This window comes from Pan troglodytes, chromosome 1 (genome assembly GCF_028858775.2).
Source record: "Pan troglodytes isolate AG18354 chromosome 1, NHGRI_mPanTro3-v2.0_pri, whole genome shotgun sequence".
Taxonomy (NCBI): domain Eukaryota; kingdom Metazoa; phylum Chordata; class Mammalia; order Primates; family Hominidae; genus Pan; species Pan troglodytes.
The window spans coordinates 152,103,770-152,130,471 of record NC_072398.2 but is presented as its reverse complement, the minus strand read 5'-3'; the positions used below and the strand labels follow the sequence as shown (position 1 = coordinate 152,130,471).

Here is a 26,702-nt window from a genome sequence, read left to right as displayed (position 1 = left end):
TGAAGTGCAAAGGTTTATTTGCTGTTTTGTTCAATAATTATTTATGTACTGTAGGCTTTCTCCTTAAAGAACCTATAGTATGCTGGAGGAGATGACCAGAAAACAGGCAAGTGCAACACGACTCAGAAAGCACCAGGTAGTTGTTTACATAGTTTCATGAAAGAACACAAGAGACTGCACCTTAAATAGGGATTTCTAAGCAGTCTTGAATGACCAGTAGAGGCGAAGGAGGACAACACAGAGAAATAAATGATTACTGTGAACAGCAATCATTGGACCTATCTATGTACTCTCACTTCCTAGGTGATCAGACCCAATGGTTCATGCCACTCTTCCCTTTGTTTACTATACTCCTGCCGCCTTTATCAATTGTTTATAGGAATATCACTTTCTTAGCTCCTCGAGCCTTGAGGATTTTCCTATGCTGTTTTTCTCTATAGAATACTTTTTGTCCCTTTATTATTTGATCTACTAATTCATTATAACTGATTAAATTCTAGTTTAAATGCTAAGTCCCAAGACAGGTACTTCCTAAACCTTCATTCTAATCTTACATGTCTGTTTTGTCTGTCCTTTGGCCCAATCTAACTCCTCCATTTGGAAGTCTAATAGGCATTGTGAGTTAAAGAAAAGTCAAATACCAAACTGCTGTTCTTCCTGCAAATAACCTATTTTTTTCTGCAATCTTCCCCATCTCAAAAAAAGTTATCTTATTCTTCTAAGTTATCAGTCAGTGAACTCTTTATTTCTACCTTCAAAACATGTTCAGAATATGATCACTAACTACTTACCATTTCCACAGACACTATCCTGAAATGGGCCACCATCATGCCTCCTCTGTGCTACTTCAGAAACCTCCTAATTGATCTCTCTTCTGCCATCCTTATCTTCCTATAATCTATCTCATAATAACAGTCAGACTGATCTCTTTAAAATGTAAGTCAGATCTTTTCACTGTTCAGAATCCTCCAATGGCTTCCTATGTCATTCAGAGTTAAAATAAAAGATTGCACAGTGGCTTTTAAGGTCTGAATGATTTGATCTCTGCTATACCTCTTCCCCCAAGCGTTACTTCTCTATCTTTTGACCACTTCACTCCACTCACAGTGAGTTCATCATAGTTTCTCCAGTACCCCATGCACCATGCCACAGGGCAGTTGAATTTGGGCACTAAGATATTCCCATGGCTCATACCCTCATCACTCTGTTTAAATGCCATCTTGCCTACATACTCCCTGCCATGTGCTTATGTTAAAAAAACTGAAACTCAAATGATAAAATCAGACCTAAGTTCAATTTTATGGAAATGTAGAGAATGATGAGTATTCTTTACTGTTTTGCACAATGCAAACTTTGTAGGCCAACATATTCTTCCCTTGCCTTTGTCATTAAAAAACTGACATTCTCCTTGACCAAGCTTTAGCCAGGTTCCTGTGAGTCCCCTTCACTACTAGTTAAGCCTTGACCTTGGGCTTCAGTGTCTGATCTTGTGGAGTCCAGTTTTAGTAAAATTTCTGATAAGTCAGTTTAGAGAGAATCTCCTCACTTCTGATACCTGATCGTTCTTAATACCTAATCAAATTCTTCAACTCACATCCTTGATATTTGCTCACCCTGGCTTGCCATTCAGTAGGAATCCTGTTAAGTCAGTTTGGCAAGAATTTCTCTTACCCATGTTGTCTCTTCTCAGTAATTATTCCATTACCCTTAACTTGCACCTTGGCTATAAATCCCCTGATTTCAGAGTTGGGCCAATCTGCCTCTCCCCTGCCATAGTTTTGACACCTATCACAGTAGTCCTGAATAAAGTCTCCCATGCCATTAACAACAGTCATAACAAGGTTTTTCTTTAACTTTGTATCAGAATAATAACTTTTGCCAGAAAAAATACTTATCTAAAATTATTTAGAATATGTTTTTCTTTCATTACTCAAAATTTCCTGAATGATATGATCCAAAGTCATATTACAATATTCAGCAAAGTTGGGGTAAATAAAGAAAAACGTAAGTTTTCCCAGTTACCCCTAATGTCATATTAAAATATTCAGCAAGTTTGAGGTAACTGGCAAAACTCACATTTACTCCTTTATATTTTCTGTGTCCTCTTTTTATCCATAAATATATAAGCTACTTCAAATCCTTTTTCTAACAGTGTCAAAGCTTTAAATAAAGAATCAGTATCACCTAAAGACATCTAAAGGCACATGAGTTTATGTACCTAGAGGTGGAAATAAAGTTTACACGGTATGGAAAAATATCTTTGGGGAATTTTATGAAATAGGTGTGAAGGGTTTGAAATGAGGTTAAAAAAAAGGATACCTCAAAAAAGGAGGATAAAGAATTAGAAAGCATTTTTAATAATAAAAAACAGTTTTCAGTTAACCCAGAGGTAATGACTTGGAGGAAAGATGATAAAAGTCTCCATTTTGGGTTGAGCAGCTAGAAAGATACTATCAGCACTATATTTATATGGCAGTGTCTAACATCATGATAGCAGACTTGGGTAAATCTTTAAAATGTAAGAAAAATCATTGGTATTCATCTGAATTAAGAAAATAGTGCTTTTTAAATGAGATGCACTTTTACTCCTTAGTGCATATCTGTGTGTGCTTATTTAATCCACTGTGGTCCATTTATTAATCTCTAAATGTTAGTGCCAAAAAAAGCACCAGGGATAACTAATGATTTGTAAATGAACATTCCTTCATTATCACTTTTGTCTCATTTTTTTTTTTTAACGATTTTAGATTGTCAGCTTGGGTTCCATGATACTTTGATAGAAATAAACAGGGCAAGGACCTTAGATGGCAAGTATAAGAACTTTGAAATTCAATGCTGCACTTCAGAATACAGAAGTGAATAAAAATAGCTGTGAAGAAAAAAAGTCACTCAAAGTCATGAACACTTAACTCTTGAGATAAAGCAATATTTTAAATTTAAAGTCATTTTTTGTTTCATCTTAAGTGATATTTATCTATAAAGAGACCTGTTTCTTAAATTCAGATACATGCAGTTCGTATATTTCATGTATTTCAAAGCTTAGCACATACATTTTGTTGTTTGACAGTGTGTTAAAATTTTTAAGTGTCTTTAAAAAAAAAAGAAATTTAAGTAGATGAGTTGGTGAAAGAACGACAACTAATTCTGAAGGATTTAGAGCTACAGGTACATTCAACCCAAAGGCTTCAAAATCAGACTTCAAAATGAAGCATCCCAATCAGTCATTTTTCTTTTCTTAGTCTTTTTCTCAATAATTGATGAAGCCATCTATATGATGTTAGATCTCATTGAAAAAAATGAAAAGATTTCTCTTACAGCACTTTTAGACCCATGCTTAAAATTTTCATATATATCAAACAGAATCTGGTTCATTTAAGGATGTGTCATAATCACAATGTCTTTGTTCTTTCAAATAGTTTTATTACCTTTAAGTCAACTGGCCTAGGACAGACCTGCTTTTGCTATGAACAACAGATGGGTTTCTACTGACTGGCCTACTGAATAGCCATATACAGCAGCTTTTCATTCTCAATCCTTATACCACTGCAGAAATGGCTATGTATGTATGTATGTAAGTACTTATTTTGAGACAGGGTCTTGCTCTGTTGCCCAGGCTGGAGCACAGCAGTGCAATCATAGTCCACTGCAACCTCAACCTCCTGGGCTCAAGCAATCCTCCCACCTCAGCCTCCTGAGTAGCTGGGACCACAGGTGCACACCACCATACCTGGCTAATTTTTTGTATTTTAAGTAGAGATGGGGTTTCGCCATATTGCCCAAGCTGTTCTCAAACTTCTGGGCTCAAGCGATCTGTCCACTAGGTCTCCCAAAGTGCTGGGAATACAGGCATGAGCCACCATGCTTGGCCCTATGTAGTTATTAATTTAAGCATCAGAATTTTAAATTATGCTCTACTAATTGTCCATGAGTTAAATTGGAATCAAAGTAGAACAGGTTTTGTCTTCTGTCTGATTTTCTTTTTTTTTTTTAACCATTTCCCAATTGAGATTACCATATTAAGTGCCTTAGTTACAATGCTTATCACAGAGTATCAGAAAATTGGGTGTGTGTAAAGCAGAATAATGGCTCCCCCTCCAAAAAAATGTCCACACCTTGATTCCTGGAACCTGTGAATATGGCAAAAGGGATATTACAGATAGAATTAATGTTATAAACTTTAAGATAGGGAGGTGATCCTGAATTACCTGGTTGAGCCCAATATAATCACATGAGCCTTTGAGGCAGAGGAGATTTGTTGGGAGAGATAAGGCAAAAATGAAGTGGAGGCAGAGAAATTTAAGCAGGAAAAGACACCAACAGCTGTTGCTGGCTTTGAAGATGAATGAGATCATGAGTCAGGGAAGGTGGGAGGCCTCTGAGGTTGAGTAGGAGCCCCGTCTCACAGCCAGCAAGGAAATGGGGCCTTAGTCCCACAACTGCATGGAGCTCAATTTGGCCAACAACCTGAATAAAAATGGAAATGCATTCTTCCGCAGTCCCTCCAGAGGCATTGATATCTTGATTTTAGCCCAGTGAGACTCTAAGCAGAAAAACCAGATGTGTCATGCTATACCCAAACTTCTAACCTACAGAACTGTGAGATAATACGTTTGTGTTGTCTTAGGCCTCTGAATTGTGGTAATTTGTTAAAGCAGCAATAGAAATCTAATATAGGGAGAAATACACGCACATGTACATATATGTGTGTGTAGGTGTGATATGGTTTGGCTCTGTGCCCCCACCCAAATCTCATGTTGAATTGTCATCTTTAGTGTTGGAGGAGGGGCCTGGTGCAGGTGATTGAATCATGGGGGCAGACTTTCCCCTTTGCTGTTCTTGTGATAGAGTTCTCATGAGATCTGGCTGTTTGAAAGGGTGTCGCACCTCTCCCTTCACTATTCTTCTCTCTCTGATCACTATGTGAAGACGTACTTGCTTCTCCTTCACTTCATGATTGCAAGTTTCCCAGCCATGCTTCCTGTACAGCCTGAGGAACTGTGAGTCAATTAAACCTCTTTTCTTCATAAATTACCCAGTCTCAGGCAGTTCTGTGTAGCGGTGTGAGAATGGACTAAATACAATGTGTATATGTATATAATGAAATACCCTATAATTATAGTTTTTATTATCTTTAAATTAGTATTTATTTTAAACTGGATTTTAAATCTTAAAAGGTTTAATGTAATATTAAATTGTATGAGATTTAAAATCCAGTTTAAAATAAATACTAATTTATAGAACCTACCATATTTCTTCTGTAAAATTCTTACCTTTATAGGTCCTTCACATAGGATTGCCAGATGTTGTAAATAAAAATATAGGATACCAGTATCTTGGTTCCAAATATTAATATTAATTCCATGCAATATTTGGGGGCATATTTACACTTAAAAATTAATTCATTGTTTATCTAAAATTTAACTACACTTGGCATCCTTCATGTCAACCCTAACTTCATAGCTTTCAAATTTTGTTCACATCTGATCTTTTTATAATCTGAGGACATTGGCTTCTTAGTGGAAAACCCCAAGGATGTCACCCTCTTCACACAGGCTGATCTATAATTGTTTGAAAGAGACCTCAAAGGAAGAGGGGCTACATTTTTAGATGTTCCAACTATTGTGGAAACTGAATATATGTGTATGTGCTAAAACTGATAAAATGTCCTAAAAGTATGTAGTCTATGAAAGGGCACATAAAGGATTGAACCCAGAAAATGACACATTTGAGCTTGGCAGAACTCTTTCTCTTTGGAAGCTCCTTGGTACACATGGTACAGTTGTGTCCAGAAGCAGTGGATTGAGCCAGCACCTGTTAAACACTTTTTGTTAGTAAAGTAATGGTTAGAAATAAAATGTATAAAGCACAGGTATAAAATGGTACTAGTACATTTGTCAAAATTCACAGCAAGTATGATGCCACAGTGTTTGGTCAGCTATTGTCAGATTTGTAGAAAAGACAGAATAACTTTCACCCCCACATATAGCTACATGACACTGCTAGGAAGCGTCTCTCTGCTAACACCATGAGCCTCATCATGTTCAGCACTCACTAGGGTCAGGATTTAGCACACTTGGGAGTATCTACAGAGCTAAAAGATATTTCTCTGCTGAGGTTACCAACACTCAGCTCAGCAGAAAGCAGACCTCAGAGAAATGGGAGTGCAGTCTACAATTATGTGAAAAAAAATTAAGTGATCTGAAATACACTGAAACATCTGAAACCATAATAAATATATTAAAGTAGGCTCTTTATATCACAAAAGGAGAAAAATTTTAATAGATCGCTCTGGGATAGTAACAGTATCAAAAAATGCAGTAAATTCTTGAGATTTATACTTTAGAAAACAGCAATGTTCTCCTACCAGGCATTGACTGCAGAGGAACCCAATTAGATGAATAATCGCTCTAAGATAATGTGGCATTCTGCATGTACTTCAAAACTACTGTTATATTGAAACTCAAGTGAATGACCACCTCCATATCCCCCAAAATTAAATTTTTGAGTGCTTTCTATGTGCCAGACATTGTTCCAAGTCTGTTTTATTTATTAATTTATTTAACCCTCTCACCAAGTTAATGGGATAAGCTTTCTTTGCCTTACTATCATCACCATTACCATTATTATTTCTGTTGTTGCTCTTACTATTACATTTGTTTCACATTTATGGCAACAGAGGCAGAAAGAGGTCAAATAACTTGCCCAAGGTAATACAATTAGGGGGTAACAGAGCCAATATTCATACCTAGTAGACAGGTTATAGAGTTTATGCTCCTGAGCACTTTACAAAGCTACCAAAGTAAGAAGAAGGAACAATAAAGAGAAGCTAAACTGACATCTACAATTTTAGGAATTTAATTGTGCAGACATTTATTTACATGCGTAGCTAACAGTTATTGCCTTTGAGAAATAATTAAAGGAGAACAACATATTAATAATATTAATATGGTTAACTATTTGGCATTAGTGTTCATCCAAATTAGTCATGATACCAGTGATGAAGGCCTTGTTAATAGCTAACAGGATTTAGTGTACTGTGCTAACTATCCTTTACTGGAGACATCTGTCCTCATTGTTCTCTGTGGTCAAGGGATTAAAGAATGTGGTAATTTTTCCTGTACTGGTGAACAACAAAGCTTTCCATCCTTTAGATTCCAAATATAACTGTATAATCATTTCATGATAGTGGTTTCCAAAGTGGATTGTCAAAAAATATAAATTGGGGTACATGAAGAATACATTCGAATTCCAGCGGATATTTTCCCATGGAAAAATTAAACTTTAATACTTAAAATATGAATGACACTGGTGTCCTCACTTTTTCCATACTCTATGGAGTGGAATCCCATGTCAGATCTGAGCCATTCTGAAGGCTATATTTGTTCCTCAAGGTGGAGGAGTCCACCCTCTTTATCTTTCAGCCTACTGCATCATATTGTATGCATGCCTGTCATCTCACACTATTTAGTTTTAATAAAGTAATCCTAATGAAATGGACAAATAAGACTTAAGATGTCTCCAAGTGCACTGTGGGTTAAAATTCATACAATTAATGAAAATACAAACAAGAAAATGACAAACTGACATTTTTCTTACTTCTACAGTGTGCTATGTGACAGCCAGGCTGCAAGTTCATGTAAAAAGTCCATATAAGCCAGTCACGATTAAAATCCATGAAGATCTAATCAGATTTGATTAAATGGTATTACAAAACTCAAAGTTTTAAGAAGACAATTTGAAGCATGGATTTAGGTCCACAGTTTTCAGTCATATTTAAAGTTATGCATATTCATGAAATATTTAGAAGTTTCTAGTAATGTTTTCTACTTAACAGTGGAAGTTTAAAAAAAAAAATCATGTACTATTGGCCGGGCGCGGTGGCTCACGCCTGTAATCTCAACACTTTGGGAGGCCGAGGAGGGTGGATCACGAGGTCAAGAGATTGAGACCATCTTGGCCAACATGGTGAAACTCCCTCTCTACTAAAAATACAAAAAAATTTGCTGGGCGTGGAGGCACGTGCCTGTAGTCCCAGCTACTCAGGAGGCTGAGGCAGGAGAATCCCTTGAACCTGAGAGGTGGAGGTTGCAGTGAGCTGAGATCACGCCACTGCACTCCAGCCTGGTGACACAGTGAGACTCCATATAAAAATAAATAAATAATAATAATAATAATAATGTACTATTGAAGAAAATATCTGTTCTTCATGATAAAATTAACTAAAATAATACATGGAACATAATATAATAACCCATGAAGTAAGACATGGAAAACAAATAAAATAATGGCACCAAATTTCAATGTATTCCTTTATATACTCCTTCACTAAAAACTTCTAGAAAGTGCAATAATAAAACATTGCTGAAGATTTGAAGAAATAAGTATTAGAACAGAGTACCCAGAGTGGTAGATCTGCTACATCTAATGTGAAAGTACAGATTTAATGTATTTTTGAGGTTGCAGCTCCCTGATAGTCATTTAAACCAAGTATTGAACTTAGATCTATACCTTTGAATTGCTGCATTTAAAGTATAATCAATATTTCATTTAAAAAAATGAAATGCTAATATTTTAGTGAGAATCATATTGATCTATTTTAAATATTGTTATTTCATCTTTCATTCTTTAAATATATATTTTAAAGTATGTTTTACAATATACTTTATACGCTGTATAAGATAGTTTACATAAAATATTAGTAAACTAATAAATGAAAGACATTTTCAAGATATAAACATACATTTAGTGAGGTGCATACATTTTACTGATGGGTCTTTAGTCAAAAAGTTTGAAAACCACTTTCTTATATAATATGACAGTTTTAAGAAAGCAACAAATGCACCTTCAAAATAAATGGACTAAATGGACCATAGAGCCACATTCATAGGTTCAAATTCCAGTTTTCATACTTACAAGAAGATTAATATATTTAATTATTTGTGTCTTACTTTCCTTGCGTGCAAAATGTGGATAGTATTAGTACTTATCTCACAGGTTGTTTGTGTGTATTAAATTACATAATTAATGTAAAGTACTCCAAAGAGTACCTAATATTTAAGTTCTCAACAAACATCAATTATTATCAGTAGTGGTTATAACACTCATACGGAACTATGGTTCTTCTATATTGTTTTCAAAATTTGAAGTGACCAAAACTACATATAATGTATATTTATTCAACAATTGGATAATTATTGTTTTGTGATATGGTTTCATTGGACCTGTCAATAGCACCTTAAAATACCAGAACTTATATTTGTCTGTCTTTATTTTTGGCCAATATGTTCTTAATATAGAGGAGGGAAATATTTTCCACTTTCAGGACTTTCTTCTAAAGTGATATCAGCAAAATAAGTACTGAAATGGATATAATTCAAGAGTAAGTTGAGCATTTATCATTTGTGTAAACAATTCCTCATTTCTGTTGAAACTTCTCTGGGGTAGAATTGTAATTTGTAGGTCATAAACCTGGCTACCTTCAAGAAGTTTATAGAAAGAAAGAAATAACTATATTGCAAAGGGTGACCCATAGAGTACCCTGAATATAAGAAGAAATATTCATAATTAATCCATTATGAAATTCTGGGAATTTTATGAGAGCAGATAGCTACCTTTTCTTACATTTCTCTAGTATACAGCTGGGGTTAGTAAACATTTTGTGTAGAGGTCCAGAAAATAACAATTTGAGGTTTTGAGAGACATATGGCCTTGATCACAACTATGCCATACCATTAAAGCAGAAAATACAAAAACAAACAAATGAGTGTGGCTGTATCCCAATAAAACTATTTACAAAAACAAGCCGTGCTCATTGATGACTCCTGATCTAGAATCCGAGGTCCACAAGGACAAAGACTATTTTCTATTTTATTTGGTGATGTATTCTCAAGGCCTAGAACAGTGTTTGGAATATACAAGATGCTCAACAATCATTTGTTGAATAAATAAAAGGGTGAAGGATAGACTCTATATTTAAATCCCAGGTATCCTTAATAACCTTCATAAAGGAACATTTAGCCATTAATTTGACTAAACATTTTGAAAAATTACATTTTTATTTTGTCTCACATTTTGCAGATTGTGACATAATAGTATAGAATTAGAAACAGAATATTACATAATATATGGCAACAGAAACTAAGAAATATAGCTCAAATTATCCACATATAATTATTCTCCACATATAATTATTCTGAGTAGGGAAAAATAATAAAGTTACATCTGTTGATGTGGATAGACACAATGGACAACTTTCAATATTTTGCATCTAACAGAAACTAAAGATTCATGGATTTTATGATATAAATTCATTAATCTAAGACTTGGGCACACTGGTAGGCCACAGCTAAATTCTTAGTCAACAAGTTGGCAGGATACTTGTCTATTAGGAAATTAATCCTCATGCTATAGCTTATAGCTAAATAATTGCTCTATTTAATTATGGCTAAAATCCCATCCTAATACATAATCATTTTAGGCATTAAAATAATATTAGAACTTCATATTTTTAACATGTTTCCATTAGGAATATTTTAATAGTGTTTTTTTTAGTGTTTGAAGGAATAATTTACTAGTCTCAAAAACAGAATCAAAAGGCAGAGAGAACTGGACATCTGTATCCATGAAGGATAAAGTGACCCGCACGGGAGTAAGTGAGCTACATGGGTTTGTCTTTATCACTGGTTTTTAACTGTAGATGATTTTAAACCATGGAAAGGAATAAAGGTGAAGGAGAACAACTGTATGTGAAGAGCATTTACAACAACGTAAATTGATGTAATGTGACAATGAATACTACATAATGAACTCTTCTTAAGATATAAGCAATGAAAAATATTTGTTGTATATACTTGCAATAGAAAACAAGAACAGAGGTTAATAAGAATCAAACATTTCAAAGGAAGTTTATAAAACTGTAACCTTTAAGGTATAAAAACTTTAATATAAATTTATATAAGTTGCTTGCTGAGAAGCTAAAATAGAACTTGCGCAATTAAATTCAAAGGTATATCTAAAATTATTGCCAATTTAATTTTTCATTTAAAAGGTAAAAATAGAAGAGATATAAGATTTTTCCCCAAATTATTAAGAATTGTCCTTTTCTGACTTTTAAAAAATGCTCTAATAATTTGCTTTTATTTTTTAACAGTATCTCTGTATCTGGAGTAGATACCATTATCCCCATCTACATATTAGAAATTCAGGGCATGGAAAGAACCCATTGTTTGTACTCTTCACTATCCATATTGCTTTTGAAAACTTCTGACATTGTCTAGCCAGCATTTCATTTCATTCAGTTAAGTGTAAAACCTCAGTGTTAAAATTCCTACTGAAAGCATGTCATAGGTAGATAGACTGATATACATAGGTAGATATAGTAATGATTTTCTAAGAAAAAAGTAAATAAAGTAAAAGTGATAGTTTATAATGAATGCTGCACATACTTTTCTGAAATTTTTTCTCAAAATAATCTTATGTCCGTGATGATTTATTTCTTTAAATTTCCTTTTTAGGGAAGGAAATATCATTTCTGAGTAACTTTTCATGGTGCATCATTCATTTATTCATTCAACAGTATTACTTGAGTGAATTCTACATGCTAACCCCTAAAGATAATATACTGGGAGAAAATCCATAAGGTTTTTGTTTTCACAGAGCTTACAGTACTCCTTCGAGAAGACAGATATTAATAGGTTATTCACACTAACACATGTGTAATTGTAGAATGATAAAAGTTTTCCAAAAGAAAAAAATGGGTTTCTGTGAAAGCATTTAACAATGAGACTTATTATGGACTAATGAATCAAGCGGGACTTTCCTTGGAAAGTGTTGTTTGAGTTGATATCTGAAAGACAAATGAGTGGTAACTAGATGGAGGTATAAACAGAAGGAAGTGATAGGGAATGTTTTAGGGCAGAGGTGCTGAGATGGGAAGGTACATAGAACCTCTCAGGAAGTGTCAAGCAGCCAGCGTGACTGAATATGGAGAGCTCTTGAAAAAAAGAAGGTGAGCAGCAGACAGGGTCTAGAACATGCACTTCTAGGTAAAGTATCCACACGTCCCTGTTTGCCTGGGCTGGTTGTCATTTTGATCAGATACAATCAGGAGGAATGATTTTTGCATCAAAAAGAATCTTAAATACTTATTCCTTGGGAAGCCCTGAAACTAGACTGCACAATGTTTCCATATGAGAGAAAGAAATCAAGACCAAGCCATGCAGACTGTCCATTCTCTCAAAATTTGTAACTCATATTTTGCAGGGAATATTAAAGGGGACAGAGGGATATGACAAACACTTATAGAGAAGTTTAAATATCTTCAGTTGTGTAGAACATGAGCTCTGCAACGACTAAGAAAGACTGATTCAAAGAAAGGCTCCCTCTTGCAGTAGATCAGCTTAGGGAAGGAAATCGTGTTACTTTCAGAGGATGATCAGAAGTCCAAAGGTGATTAGAACCTATACTGTGCTCTTGGCTAAGTTTAAGGATTTTATGGATTCTTAGTAAATAGCAGCTTGAAGGTTTTGTCTGTTAGCTACAAAAGAATGCACATAATTTGCCTTAGTGTAATCAGCCCTTTTCAAACAATTGGTCTAAAGCTTTAAAAAGTTATAAATAGCAGAACCCCTGTAGGTATTTTTAAGTAGATAAGTCAATATTACACTATTACAGTGTAAACATCTAGTAAAACATCATTTTTTATGAAATGCTGTTACTATTTTTATTTGCATGTATTACAGAAGCTTCCATTAGGATTAACTGAGATATATTATAAGTGTTTTGTAAAGGTTAAAAGACTATAGGAATGTAAAGTGAATAATAATTCTAATGACTATCTTGCTTTACCAACATCCATAGTTCTTCCCTTTCATCATATCATTATGTAACATCCTTCAATATAAAGCTACATTTATAAGGAAATACTAGTGATGAATCTCATCTTAACCAGTTATTTCCAACTGGGCTTTAGAGATCCAAGAGTGTTTAAAAATATTTTTTGGATTTTTAATTTCTATGAGTTTATTCAACTTTTAAGACATTTTCTAGTATGTATCTTAAGGACATTATCTTTGAAGGTATTTCCAGTAAGAATATATCTCTTATATATAGGAACATATTGAAACTACCAATGTATTATTTATGTTTTTATATAATTCCACTTTTCCTTATTTTGAATTCCAGCTATCTATTGTTTCAAGAAGGTCAAAATTATATGAAAAAAAGTGGAAAAATGTTACAGGCACTGAAATGCTTATTCATACATAATATGGATAAAGGTTAGAGTATTAAAGTGCCTTGAACCACAGAGGTGACTGAAAGATGCACCCAACAAATATGATGATGTTAAATTAAAACACATAATTAAAATGTTGATGCCATTATCCATAACATTTAAAATTACAATGAGTAGTGTTTCTAATATAACTTTAATGTGGACATCTAAAGTACAGTGCCCAAACCATGATTCTCATGATTTTTCTCATTGTATGCTATTTATAGAGGACTGCAAAATACAATCGTATTCAAGATACTTAACATCCATGTCTAGGCTAGTGGTTTCCAGTGAAGAGAACTGGGAATATCATCCCCCAGAGGACACGTGGAGGGCATTTTTGGTTGTCATATTTAAGTGGCAGTGGTGCTACTGGCATCTAGTGAGTAGAGACCAGAGATGTTCCTAAGCTTATAACAGCATAGACAGGACAGCCTCCACAACAAAGATTTGATCCAACGTGTCAACTCTGCCATTATTGTGGAATCCTAGTTTATCACAATGCTTTTTGGTTTATATATTCCAATCGAACCATTTATTTTTATTATCTACCTCAGTAGATAATAATATCTAGCATTGGCAGAAGTGTCAGAAAGAGAACACTCTCATATATTGTTGGTGAACCTATCAATTGAAGTAATTGTTTTGAAGGACAATTTGTAAATTTTAAAATCTGTATATACTTGCATCTCTACTTCTAAGAAGTAGTTCCTAATAATTTTATGTAATAGATACATGAAATTATATTGGAATAAAGATTCTCTGTGCAGTATTATTTGTAATAAGTAAACTTTGGAAATACATTAAATATTCTTCAATAGGAAAGTTGTTAAATAAATTAGCACATAGTCATAATATACATGATAAAAAGAGGGTAGAACTGTATATTCTAACAAGGAACAATGAATATGATATATTACAGATAATAGACAATTCAGGTTTTTTGAATTTATAATCAAATATACACACAGCAGAGGTCTAAAAGGATACAGAGTAAATATTAAGAAAAATGTATTTATGGGGAGAATGAGTGTAGGATGGAATATTCACATTTTTACCTTGCACAGTCTTGTAATATTTGCATTTTTCCAATCTTTGGCAATTTGTGCTACTAAAAAATGTAATAAGAATGTCTTACATAATAACAGATATGTCTAAATGTGGCCCATCTTGTAAGAGTCATAAAAAATTCATTTTGAGTAGGTTTTAATAAGTATTTCCTGGTGAAAGGGAATTAGATTGTAGACATATAAAGGACAATTAGAGGTTACAACAAAAAGTGAGTGGAGTTCTGGTCAGATTTGAAAAGAAGTTGGTAAGAGTAGTGATACAGCAACACACAATTATGAGAGTTTTGACTTAAATTCAAATGAAACCTCACAGTTTTTAAATAAAATGCCTTACTTGGACATAGCTTAATTAGTATTTGCCTCAATCAAGCAAATGCTATTCTTCAATGCTGAATGTGTCTAGGGGAAACTTCAGTTTCTATTTAAAAGTGAAATTATTTTTATGAAGTCTTCTTTATAGTTGTGTACTTGAATCTAATCACTTACATAGTTTTAGTTTAAAGAATTGAGCACTGAAGATTAAAAATATTGAATAAAGAAATAAATTATGGAAATTATCTTCAGTTTGCAGCTTGCTTTACAAAGATTTAGACATCTCTTTTTTGTACAGCTCAAGCTTTCAAAAAGCAAGGCTAGGCCTTTTCAAGTACAGTCACAATCTTAACATTTTAAATGTAGTGATTCATAGATAGAATCAATGAGGTCACTGGTTCATATTTCAGAATTCTAAGAGATTTTTAATATTAATGAACCAAACACCTGAAGAATTACTTTAGTAAGATCAATGCAGAACATGTTACTGTTCAAATACCTAAGTAGTTAACACTTATCTGAACAGATTAAAAGCTTAAATATTTGTTTGAAACAACAGACATAATAATACATTAGTGTTGAACTAATTCTGTTCTTACTGATTTATATATTACCTCAAAGGCATTTTACATCATATTCCCAAACCAGGCAAGCCTCAGGGCTCCATTCATAAAAATAAGCAAATACCATTTAAGGCATTAGTCTGTAATTCTTACTCTAGAAGTCCTTACTCTATGGATAAACTGTAAGGATTCCATGTAGGAATGATTGGGATTAAAGATTGCTCTATAGAGATTTCTTTTCTGGAGCACAAGTCTTTCTAGATGTGTTCAGAGAAACGGTGAAAGCAATCTTAACCTTCATATAAGGCCATAAAAATTTGCCCCTAATTACCTATTTAAATCTGAAGCTTCACTTATATTGTGTCTTTATTCTGGAAAATAAATATTATGTATTCTGTTAAGTTTCTATTGGTTTTCTTTGCAATATTTCATATTTACTTTGTTTTAGCTAAACTTTTTCTGGTATGGTGTACTAGAGACTTCTAACAAATTCTATATAGCAACAGACACATGTATAATAATCATATCTTGCTATAATTAAATACTGCTACTTATTCACTAATATTTTAAAAATCAAGATCTAAACACACACACACACACACACACTATAGTTGGCTACACATACATTCCCTTGCATATAATGTTTTGCTGTAAAAATCATGGTTTTAAAATGTCTTTTTATTTAATTTTAATACAAAAATGTAGGTATAGGAATGCCATAAGATTATCCTCCAGAATGTTGTGCATTTTCCTTTTTTAATTGTTAAAAAATAAGTTAAAATTGTTATTGTTGTTTTTACCATAGCTGTGTTATGTAGGGCTGGCATCATTAACTTCATCTGCATATTAGGAACCCAAGGCTAGGGGTAGAAAAATAGCTTCAGAGAGATCACTTAATCTTGCTTCCTCATTTATTACCATCGATATTTTTAGTGGCTCAATTAAAATATACACATAATTACTGAAGACTTACTAGGCACTTCTATACTGCAGGGTGACCAAAAAGAGGGCCACAAAGTTTTACAGTTCTAGAGTCCATCACTCACAGAGGTTCCAATGTGAATGCAGCTCCCAAAGACCACATTGCAACTGTGACTCCTAAAGTTGTGCAACACAGTGGCACTGATTATTGAGCAAGATGATTATTGAGTAAGATGCGGTAAATAAATCAAGAAAGGCATAGCTCTATGATTGAGATGTAAACTAAAAATAAAATTTGAATCCCTTCATCAACTGAATAGACTCTGTTGTGCCAAGGAGACCCCAGAAAAACTTGAAAACTGAGTTCCTGGCCATGATGAGTTGGAAGGTCAAAAACACCTTGTTATACCCTCTCTCTTTTATGGTTTAGACAAGGGATTCCCAAACCCCAGGCCATGAACCAGTACCGCCTGAGCTCCCATCCTGTCAAATCATCAGCAGCATTAGCTTCTCATAGGAGGGCAAACCCTATTGTGCAATGTGCATGCTAGGGATCTAAGCTACATGCTCCTTATGAGAATCTAATGCCAATTACCCCTCCTCAACAATCTGTGGAAAAATCGTCTTCCACAAAACTGGTCCCTGTTGCCAAAAAGTTGGGGATTGCTGATTTAAAAACAATAGCTGGCTGCATTAATGTTAAAATAGGAGGTCATAAAACTGCCAGAACAGACTCTTTGTGGCAATATGATACCAAATTATAAACAGGACCTAAGGCTATGCCAGGCCAGGGTAAGTCATGCACCCCTACACTTTAAAAAAAATTGGCAAATGTGAACTAATTAAACTAAAAAGCTTCTGCACAGCAAAACAATCAACAGAATAAACAGACAACCTATGGAATGGAAGAAAATATTTGCAAATTATGCATCTGACAAAAGTCTAATTCCAGAAGTATAAGGAACTTAAACAAATTTAGAAGAAGGAAAAACAAACAACCCCATTACAATGGGGACAAGGGACATGAAGAGACACTGTTCAAAAGGAGACATACACATGGCCAACAAGCATATGAAAAAATGTTCACTGTCACTAATCATCAGAGCAATGCAAATCAAAACCACAGTGAGATATCATCTCACACCAGTCAGAATGGCTATTATTAAAAGGTCAAAAAATTACAGATGCTGGTGAAGTTGGGGAGAAAAAGGAATGGTTATACACTGTTGGTGGGAGTATAAATTAGTTCAACTATTGTGGAAGACAGGGTGGTGATTCCTCAAAGACCTAAAAACAGAACAACCATTTGACCCAGCAATCCCATTACTGGGTATATACCCAAAAGAATATAAATTGTTCTATCATAAAGACACATGTTCACTGCAGCACTATTCACAATAGCAAAGACACAGTATAAACTAAATGCCCATCAGTGGTAGACTGAATAAAGAAAACATACATATACACCATGGAATACTATGCAGTCAGAAAAAGAATGAGTTCATGTCCTTTGCAGGGTAGTGGATGGAACTGGAGGTCATTATCCTTTGCAAACTAATGCAGGAACAGAAAACCAAATACCACATGCTCTCACTTATAAGTGGGAGCCAAATGATGAGAACACATGGACACAAAGATGGGAACAGCAGACATTGGCGCCTACTTGAGTGTAGAAGATGAAAGGAGGGAGAAGATCAGGTAAAATCACTAATGGGTACTAGGCTTAATACCTGCATGATGAAATAATCCATACAACAAATCCGCATGACACAAGTTTACTTATGTAAAAAACCTGCACATGTACCCTTGAACTTAAAATAAAAGTTAAATAAAATAAAACAAAACAAAGCATAAATTAAAATAAAACCTCTTATTTTTGTTCTGAATACTAAGCATCCTAGTGAGAGATAGCAAGGGCCTGACTATAAACATGGAGGAGAATAAATGGATGAGTTTATTTGTGGAGGTAAAAAATTGTTTAGTAGTTAATGACAATCTGGACTAATGTATTTTAAAAAGATGATTCTTGAATACTGTGAATAATGCTGATTCTTCAGTTGATGTCTGGTATTGCCTGGTTTACAATGCTAACTACTTCTTGTTTTGCCGTTTGTTCTCCCTCAAAAGGAATCTGGCATGCTTATAAGGGCTGCTTGCTTTAGTACACACTTGCAATCCTCTGCCCTTTCGCAATCATATAAAGTAGAACCTGCTTCTTGTCACATCCACAAACAAGGTCCTCCACCTCAATGAAGACTTTTGAATGTCTATGATATATATACTGATCTCGCCACATCTTACCAGTATGACTTATATTGTAATTATATACTTTCCTTTATCATGTGTGTTGTCTTTTTTCCTCTCATTCATACTGTAGTGGGCAGAAGATATTTCTTATATTTTCTTTGTCTTTCTATCATGTCCAGAGCACCCAATTAACACGGTGAACTTAATCATATGGTTTGGGTCTTTACCTAGCAGGATATTCTAAAGCATAGGATGCAAATTCTTAATCAGTAGGTCATTGCTATCCCCAAAATGGCAAGTGGTGATCAATTTTGAACATCTGATCATTTGATGTTCATCTGATCATTTGAACATTTGAACATTCCTACTTCACCAAGGAATCTCTACTTGGTGAAGTAGAGATTTTTTTAGGTGACATAAAAGTTACTTTTTTTTTCTTCAGGGACTGCCATAAATTTACATGCCATAGCTTTTAGTAATTTTAGACTTTTTAAAATCTGGTGTTTACTTCTTTTTCCTTTCCAGATATTTGAAGCATATGTGTTTGAGTAGGGGCAGAGTAGTTGGTTCTGAGATACTGGTCTTCTACTGCTAGGGATCCACAACTCTGCACTTGGAGGGTAGAAGGATCTGACCACCAGTTGTTATGGGGGAGCTGCATGATATAATTTTGGTTTAGTCTGGTTCTTATTACCATTGCTAGTCGTGGCTTAAGAGACAGTCTTCACTTTGATGGTATGCATAATTTACTTGGTGATCACAGTATTTCATTTCCATCTTGGTCTCTTCTATTCTTCAAAGATGAATATCCATACTCCATTCAACCCATTCTCTTCATTGTACATATCTTCACATGACCCAGGCAGACCTGCAACTTCTTTTCCTTTCTCCAACTTATCTTTGTGTATAGAATAGCTCAAGTCTTTGAGTTTCACCCTATCATTTTATTACTAGGGACACTGCATAATAATCTTTTCTGTCCCTGCTGTTGAAGAATACTCCAGTAAGCACATTGCCTGCAGGAAACTCCGTACAAAAGCAGGTGCTAGTCTCTAGGTTCACATTTGGCTCGAAATCAGGGGATATATGGCAAACTCTCATGAAAAATGCTCATTATAATCTGGTATTCTTATATCCCAGGGACACATGAAAATTATACAGTCATTCTAGCAATGTGAGATCAGGATGATAATTTTACTCTTACTATTTTGATTCCATGCTCTGCAAACTTTTTTGAGTGTTCCTCCACATCTTGTCTTCAGGGGATAGGGAAACACCATCATTTTTTCTTATTGGTAGAGAAAAGAAAAACTTCTAATAGAGAACATTGTCCTCCCCTAAAGGCCAAGCATGTCTAACTCTGAGCCATCATCCACTGAGCTCCCTTCTCCAGTCCTCTCACGGGGCTATAGCTGGTGTTTCTCTTTAATTGTATGACCCATGGAAAGAGCAGGCCTAAACTGTTGGTGGTTCTTTTTTAAATGTTTGGTGTTCAATATTTCTTTGACTTTATCTTTGAACTAGACACTATTCTTGGGCAACAGGAAAAATGTCATCTAACATTGTGTTATACAGCTGAATAATAATAGTAATATGCAAGCATTAGCACAGAAGAACAAAGATAACTGGAGATAAATAATTCACTTTGATTCAATAATTATCCAAGAATTTCTTAGTATTTAAAAAAGATATTATAAAAGATGAGAAATATTTAATTGTAGAAATTGTAGAGTAAAACTGAGGGGCCTAGCTCATTTTTTAAATAGACTGACCCTCTGGTTAACCTGGAAATGATTATCATACAGAGACTGTATGGGAGATAAATTGGCTCATTAGCTCCAGACTAGAACAATGTGACAGTGTTCATTTAGACTTCTAGAAAAGTTTTCAGGACTCATTTTTAAATAATTTCATCTAAATTCTCTGTATCTTACCATAAAATAATCCAAATTAGCCTTACACAAGCAACTGTTAAAAACTATTTCAAAGAATACTTCCCCTTTCTTATTTTAGAGAAGTATGCTCCTGTTTTTGTTGTTTTAATATAATTTCTATCATGCTACTTTTTATCTAAACAATAAGAGTCATTGCTCCACGGACCTTTCACATGTACAAAACAATGGCAAAGATGGATTTTCCTATGGTGAGAAAATCAGTAAAATTAGGATACGCCATCACATGAAATACTCATATCAGGGCAATCCATAAAAATATGTGAGTGGGACACCATTTTATATTCTTATGTGGGTTGGAAATTTTGGAGTCATAATAAATTAACTCAACTTGTTTTAGCTTAAATCTTGCTCTTGGTTTTTCTTTTATAAAACATTGTTTGATTTATTGTGAGAATTATAAATGAGTTTTTGTGATGAGTAGAAAGTATACTTTATGAATGCCCTTGATTTCACCCACACCATTGCAAAATAAAGCTTGATGAAAATTCTCTGCTTTGCATTTCAGGTCCTTCTTCATTTAGCAGTACCCTCACAACCATAAAAAACTCAAAGGAAAGAGGAAGACAGAAAAAGAAATTCAAAGAGATGGCTAGTTTATGGTCAACACATATGGAATAAAGTTGTCCAAAATATTGCCATAACTTCTCTACTGACAATTCATTCCACTCTAGAGTTTTGTCAGACCTCCCAGATTCACTGACAGACTATTATATTCAGAAAGACTGTTGAAAACTTTCAGGACTTAGAAATGCTCTTCAGACATACAAAAATGTCTTTATTTAGAATGGAACATATAATGCCTGCCAAATTTGTAGGTTTGAAACCACTTCCAATAAGAATTAAAAGGCCCTCTTCCTTGCTGAAATAGGACTATCTCAACATATGACTTGTCTGTTCATGAGAAATAGTGGGTTCTTGTCTCTGATGTTGCAATTTAGTTTAAAATCACTTTATGATGACAGGGTACATAAAGATGATAAAACTATAAAGATGACAGTCTAATCTTCAAAGATGACCGATCATCGATAAAAGATTAAATAACGTAAACATCTAAAATGCCAAATTATCAGCTGGTTGGCACACTCTCTGTGTTGAAGCATGCCGAGGTATTACTGATAAGCAAAAAATGCTTTTTCCTCTATGTTATGCAGACATCTATACTCCATCAAGAGGGGCAAATGAATTGTAATAGCTTTGAATTTAAAAGCTATACATGATTTTTTTATATTTAAAAAGTATTATTATATTTTATATTTAAAAAGTATATATTAAAAAATGTATAAAAGCTATACATGATTTAAAAGATATACATGTATTTTTTAATTACAGTATATGTAAAATGCTGATAAGTGATATATTGTAAAATATTCAAATTCTTCTTTTTTAGAATAACACCTTATTGCCGGAAATTTTAAGCACCCTATGATCATCACTTTTTTGAATTGTAATAACAATTTTATATATACATACAAGAATGATTAGGCATGCTGGTCCTATAAAACTCCAAATAAAGTTGTTTTCGGTGCTAAGCCAACATCTGAAAAGTAAATAAAAGATAGAATCTATAAATATGTTTGCATGTACGTTAACATAGCAAAATTATCAAAGATATGCAAAGCACATTCAAAATTGTATTTCAAATGCTCATGAAATCATTTTAACTTACACTTTGGTGGTGCCATAATATCTGTATCCTAGTGCTGCCGAAAATCCAACTACCACGGCTGGGCTTAGATAGCCAAAGATATAAAAATTCTTGTGCAAAAATCCCTTGTTGTAGATGACACCCACAACAATGAGATAGAGATGTATGCCTTCAATGCACATCCATGCAAAAGCAGCTAAAAAGAAATAGTGCAGCAGTCCGGCAATGATTGAACAGAAGAGCTAGAAATCAAAGAAAAAAAAAATTGTCAGTGTTTGTTTTAAAATTATCATAACATACAATCTCTACTTTTGCTGTAAATCACAACTTTCTTTATACTATAAAGTATGCCACTTTATATAATGATTAGTCATATTAAAATACCATGTCAGTTCTTAAAGATTTAGAAAAACAACTGCGCTTCATCAACGTGAAATATTAACCAATCTTGTGATAGAACTGTTACTGTTTTTGTCCAGAGGTTTGTAACTTTTATATATTTATCTTATGTGATAAATTGTGGATTATTCTCATGTAAACCATGGTATCTTGGTGAATATGTTAGGATTTAAGTTGATTTCTGTTTTGGAGATGCCTCTCTTTTCCTTTATTTTATTCATGCTCAAAGAATGAAAATGACTCACAATACTCTGCTAGACAAAAGAAAATAAATATCTTAGATGACAAAAATAAAATTTACAAAGTAGATTAATAATATATTTCATCAAAATATCCATTATAGAATTACTTTCAACTGTTAAGATTATCTTGTAAATTTGAGATGGCTTTCACTTAAACATACTTTTCAGTGTTTATTTCTCATCTTGAGCTAAAGTTAGACCTATAAGAAATAACAGAAAAAGAAGTAGTTACACTTTCCATACTAGTAAAGCTAAAGGTATATATCATGGGAGAGATAACATAATACATACTTATGTACCTATCCCATTAAAAAAACAGAATATAATTCAAGATGAATGAGATGACATAGTAAAATATGTTAGAGAGTACTCTATAAGGCTGGGGAACAGAAAGATCATTGGCAATTAAAATTTGGAAATCACTTTAGCAAGGAAGTGAGATTTGAGATATGACTGGGAAAATGGGACAAATTTAATAGGTGAAAAGTAGTTGAAAGTAAACACTACAATGAGTAATTTTGGGGTGAAGATAATGGTGGAAGGTAACTGAAAGAGGAACTAGGCATTGGAGGATAGTGGGAGATACATAAAATTGAAAAGTGTTACGAATACCACTGCAAAACATAAAAATAGATAAGGAGTTTACAGTCTAGTGTATACTATTTAAAATAAACACTTCTTGCCATCTACTTCAGAAGAAAACCTTGCTAACTGATTGTTAGTTTCAGTCTTTGAAAGATTTCTAAGAATGGAAATATGGAGGCAATTTCACTTTTTGTGGTCATGAGAATACACTTCTCCAATCTCCAACTGCAAGGAGTGCAACTGACCTAAGGCTTCAGCTGCAGCTGTAGGAAATCCATTGCTGTTCCCACTTCCCATAGGCTGCTGCCAGCCCATGACTGAGCACAGTAGGATTACTGCTGTGAGAGAAAAAGGATTCCTCTTACAAAGGATTCCTGCTTCTGAGAGACAAAATGATTCCCCTGACAGGTAACGTTGGCTCAAGGACTTCCGAGAGGACTCCTTGACACCTGTGCTGACTTTTCCTTAGAACTGCGTTACTGTGTGGAATGCTTTTGCCCACTCTTCTTTTCTTCCCTCAGGATCATACCTGAATCTTGGTCTGATAGCTCTCCAAGCCTCTCTCTTCCCATTTGCTCTCCCCAGCAATTCCCTTAATAAATCTATTGCATACTTAACCCCATCTTAACACCTGCTTCTAGGAGGACCCAGACCAATACAATATGAAACCTTTTGGGAAGGTTCAAATGGTTCAAAATCAATAATCTTGGGAAATGGGAAGTTAGAAAAGATACTAGGTAAAACCAATTTATCACATTCCAACCTACAAACTGTGACTGCATTTATGTTCAGTCCCTATTCTAAGATAAAGTTTATTTCTAATTCTCTCTCTCCTTGGCCTTTGTTTAATGTCCATTTAAAAACAAAACAGAACAACAAAAAAGTATTTATTCAGTTTGTTGCAAAGTTTTAATTTGTCCCAATAATTCGTCATAATGAGGGCCATTTTTGCTGAATGGACTTGATAAGTAGTTTGCTTAGCTGTGTTAGCATTATCAAACTTAGAAAGGATAGCTGAAGAACAAATTATAGAGTATGTCTGCCCCATTAAACCCTAAATTACAATTAATGTTTCTAGGACATATACATTTAAGAAAGTACACATATCATAGGACAAAAATAGAGATTAGGATGCCTACATACCTTATTAGTATTTGTATTGATCCCAACAAGAAAAACAAGTTCAGCAAGAAATAGACTACAGCAAAGATTTTTGTGAATTGTTGTCCTGGTGCTTTGAATTTCACTGAAGAACCAGAAGGTAAAAATGCATATGGCAAGACAAATCAGTGAAATAATTATTCCTAGTTGAGTGATCCTTGTAAGAATATTATAATCTTTAATACCCTAAGGGAAAATAATAATAAAGCTGTTAAAAAAATTACTCAGTAAGTTGTCAAAGGAACTACAACATATAATGAACTTCCTTTTTTGGTGAAACATTAATCAAAATGTTCATAAAATGTAAAAATATAAATGTGCATTTAGATGAGAAAAATTTTGTACTTTTGAAAATCCTCAATATCCACATAAATCTGATGTAAATCATGTAGCACTTTAACAGTTCTGTAATTGGTGATTTTTTTTCTAGGCATAGTATTAGTATTAGTACATGGTTTAACAATGTTATCGTCATTAATTTCACTACATTAGAAAGGCAATCGATTATTATAATGTGAACATGGTTAATTAAAACAGATTTATCAATGGTAAGACTAAGTCTTATGTCTATGCAGTGATTCATCTAAAACATGTGAAACAAAGGTGTTAGCAATGCAGAATATAAGAATTATCAAGTAATATTGTTCAGAAACTTTGAAATAGAAAATGCTGGTTTTATCCTAACTAGATGAATACTTATGTTTATATACGGAATAGATGTTCATTTGCTTAAGTTCAGGAAAAAATCATTGTTAGGACTGACATTATGTTTAGGTAGATTTATTTGGTTACTTTATATATTTAATGATAGATTATAAATAAATATATTAAAATGGAGATGATAGCACAGAGCTATAAAATAAGAAATTACGTGATAAGTATACAATGTAAGTAAGATATTACAAAAGTAAGATAAATGTCATGAAACTATTCACCTTAGAGAGATTCTTCATGTTTAAAAATCTTGTGGGGTTCTACATTGCTAAAAACATGATGTTAGTTATAAGTGTGCTAATACTTATTGCCCAACTGTCAAATATTTTCAGGAGCTTTGTCATGAGTAAAAATAAACTGTCATCACAAAAAAGTGCCTTTAAATTCCGTGATACATTAAAATGGGCAAATGGCTCTTGAAAGCAGCATTACAAGCTAATTTAATATGTAATCTACCAGATATTACAGACTAGATAAGTCTTAGACTAGAAATAATCTTAAATGCATACTAGATATGTTTCAGAAGGTAGGTAGGAAAACAGACAGAAAGAAAGATCCCGTTGGGGTTTTATCTCTTATACTAAATGTGCTATCTAAACCCAAGAAAAATATATAAAAAATTAAATATTGTCTTGAATGACACGGAAAAAAAAAGAAAAAGCAACATTTATAAATATGAAGGGGAAAATTATCTTACAATGGAAGGACCAGAGGACATCAAAATTGCAAAATGTGTCAGGTGATTACAGCGGCATGAGGTGTGGGTCTCATTTGAGTATGTCAGCTCACAGCCCTCTGAAGACCAGCTGCCATTCATGGTATCAGGTGAGTAATTCCAAAATGCACATAGACTCTTATACCTATCTGTGACCTGAAAAAAAGATACTTTACTGATGAAAAAAGAGAAAAAGTTACATACATAGTATTGCTTTTGTCATATTTAAAATACCACTAATGTGATTGAAACAATGCCTTAACAGTGAAACACAAAACAAATTATAAGAAATATAGGCTGCTATGTGGCAGAATGGAAATTTATATTGCAACAATGCTATATTTTATCAATTTTGTCTCACAAACGTGTGGTAATTTTCATTACAGTAAATTACTCATGTCATTTACCACAGTGCATAATTATCATATGTATCTTTATTCAATACATGTTTGTTGAGTATTTTCTAGATGTTTATCATTAATCCAGGTACTAAAAATACAACAGTGAACAAAACAGAAAAAGTTGTTTGCATTGTTGACATTAAATTCTAGTTAGAGATGAAAAATTATTCAATGAGAAAAGTAACCCTGGGTAAGAAGAAAGAAAGTGATATGGAGGGTTGTCCAAGGGGACGTCTCCTAGATTATGTCTAAGCAGGTACTTCGATGAAGTGAAGGGGGGAGTCCAACAGACTTGGGAACAGAGGGTTCCAAACAGTTGGAAATGCAAATGGACAAGCTTTGAAGTGAGGCTGACCAGAGGCATTCCAGAAACTTGTAGAAGCCAGTTAAGTTAGAGCACAGTGAGTGAAGTAAAGAATAGTGAAGACAAGATCAGATACAAACATGGGACAGATGACACACAGACTGTGTGATAGTTATTCAATAAACCGTGGAATTC

General features: G+C 33.8%; 1 protein-coding gene across 1 annotated transcript in view; it reads right to left on the bottom strand.

The window, feature by feature from the left end:
* ADGRL4 (adhesion G protein-coupled receptor L4) overlaps positions 1-26,702 on the bottom strand; it is a 116,361-nt gene that overhangs the window by 5,175 nt on the left and 84,484 nt on the right. Inside the window, exons 9-12 of the mRNA XM_001155188.8 lie at positions 25,785-25,958; positions 24,356-24,559; positions 22,008-22,228; positions 21,812-21,878 (exon numbers count right to left, since the gene is read on the bottom strand). Coding sequence (XP_001155188.3) covers positions 21,812-21,878; positions 22,008-22,228; positions 24,356-24,559; positions 25,785-25,958 — 666 coding nt within the window. The remainder of the gene's footprint in view (positions 1-21,811; positions 21,879-22,007; positions 22,229-24,355; positions 24,560-25,784; positions 25,959-26,702) is intronic.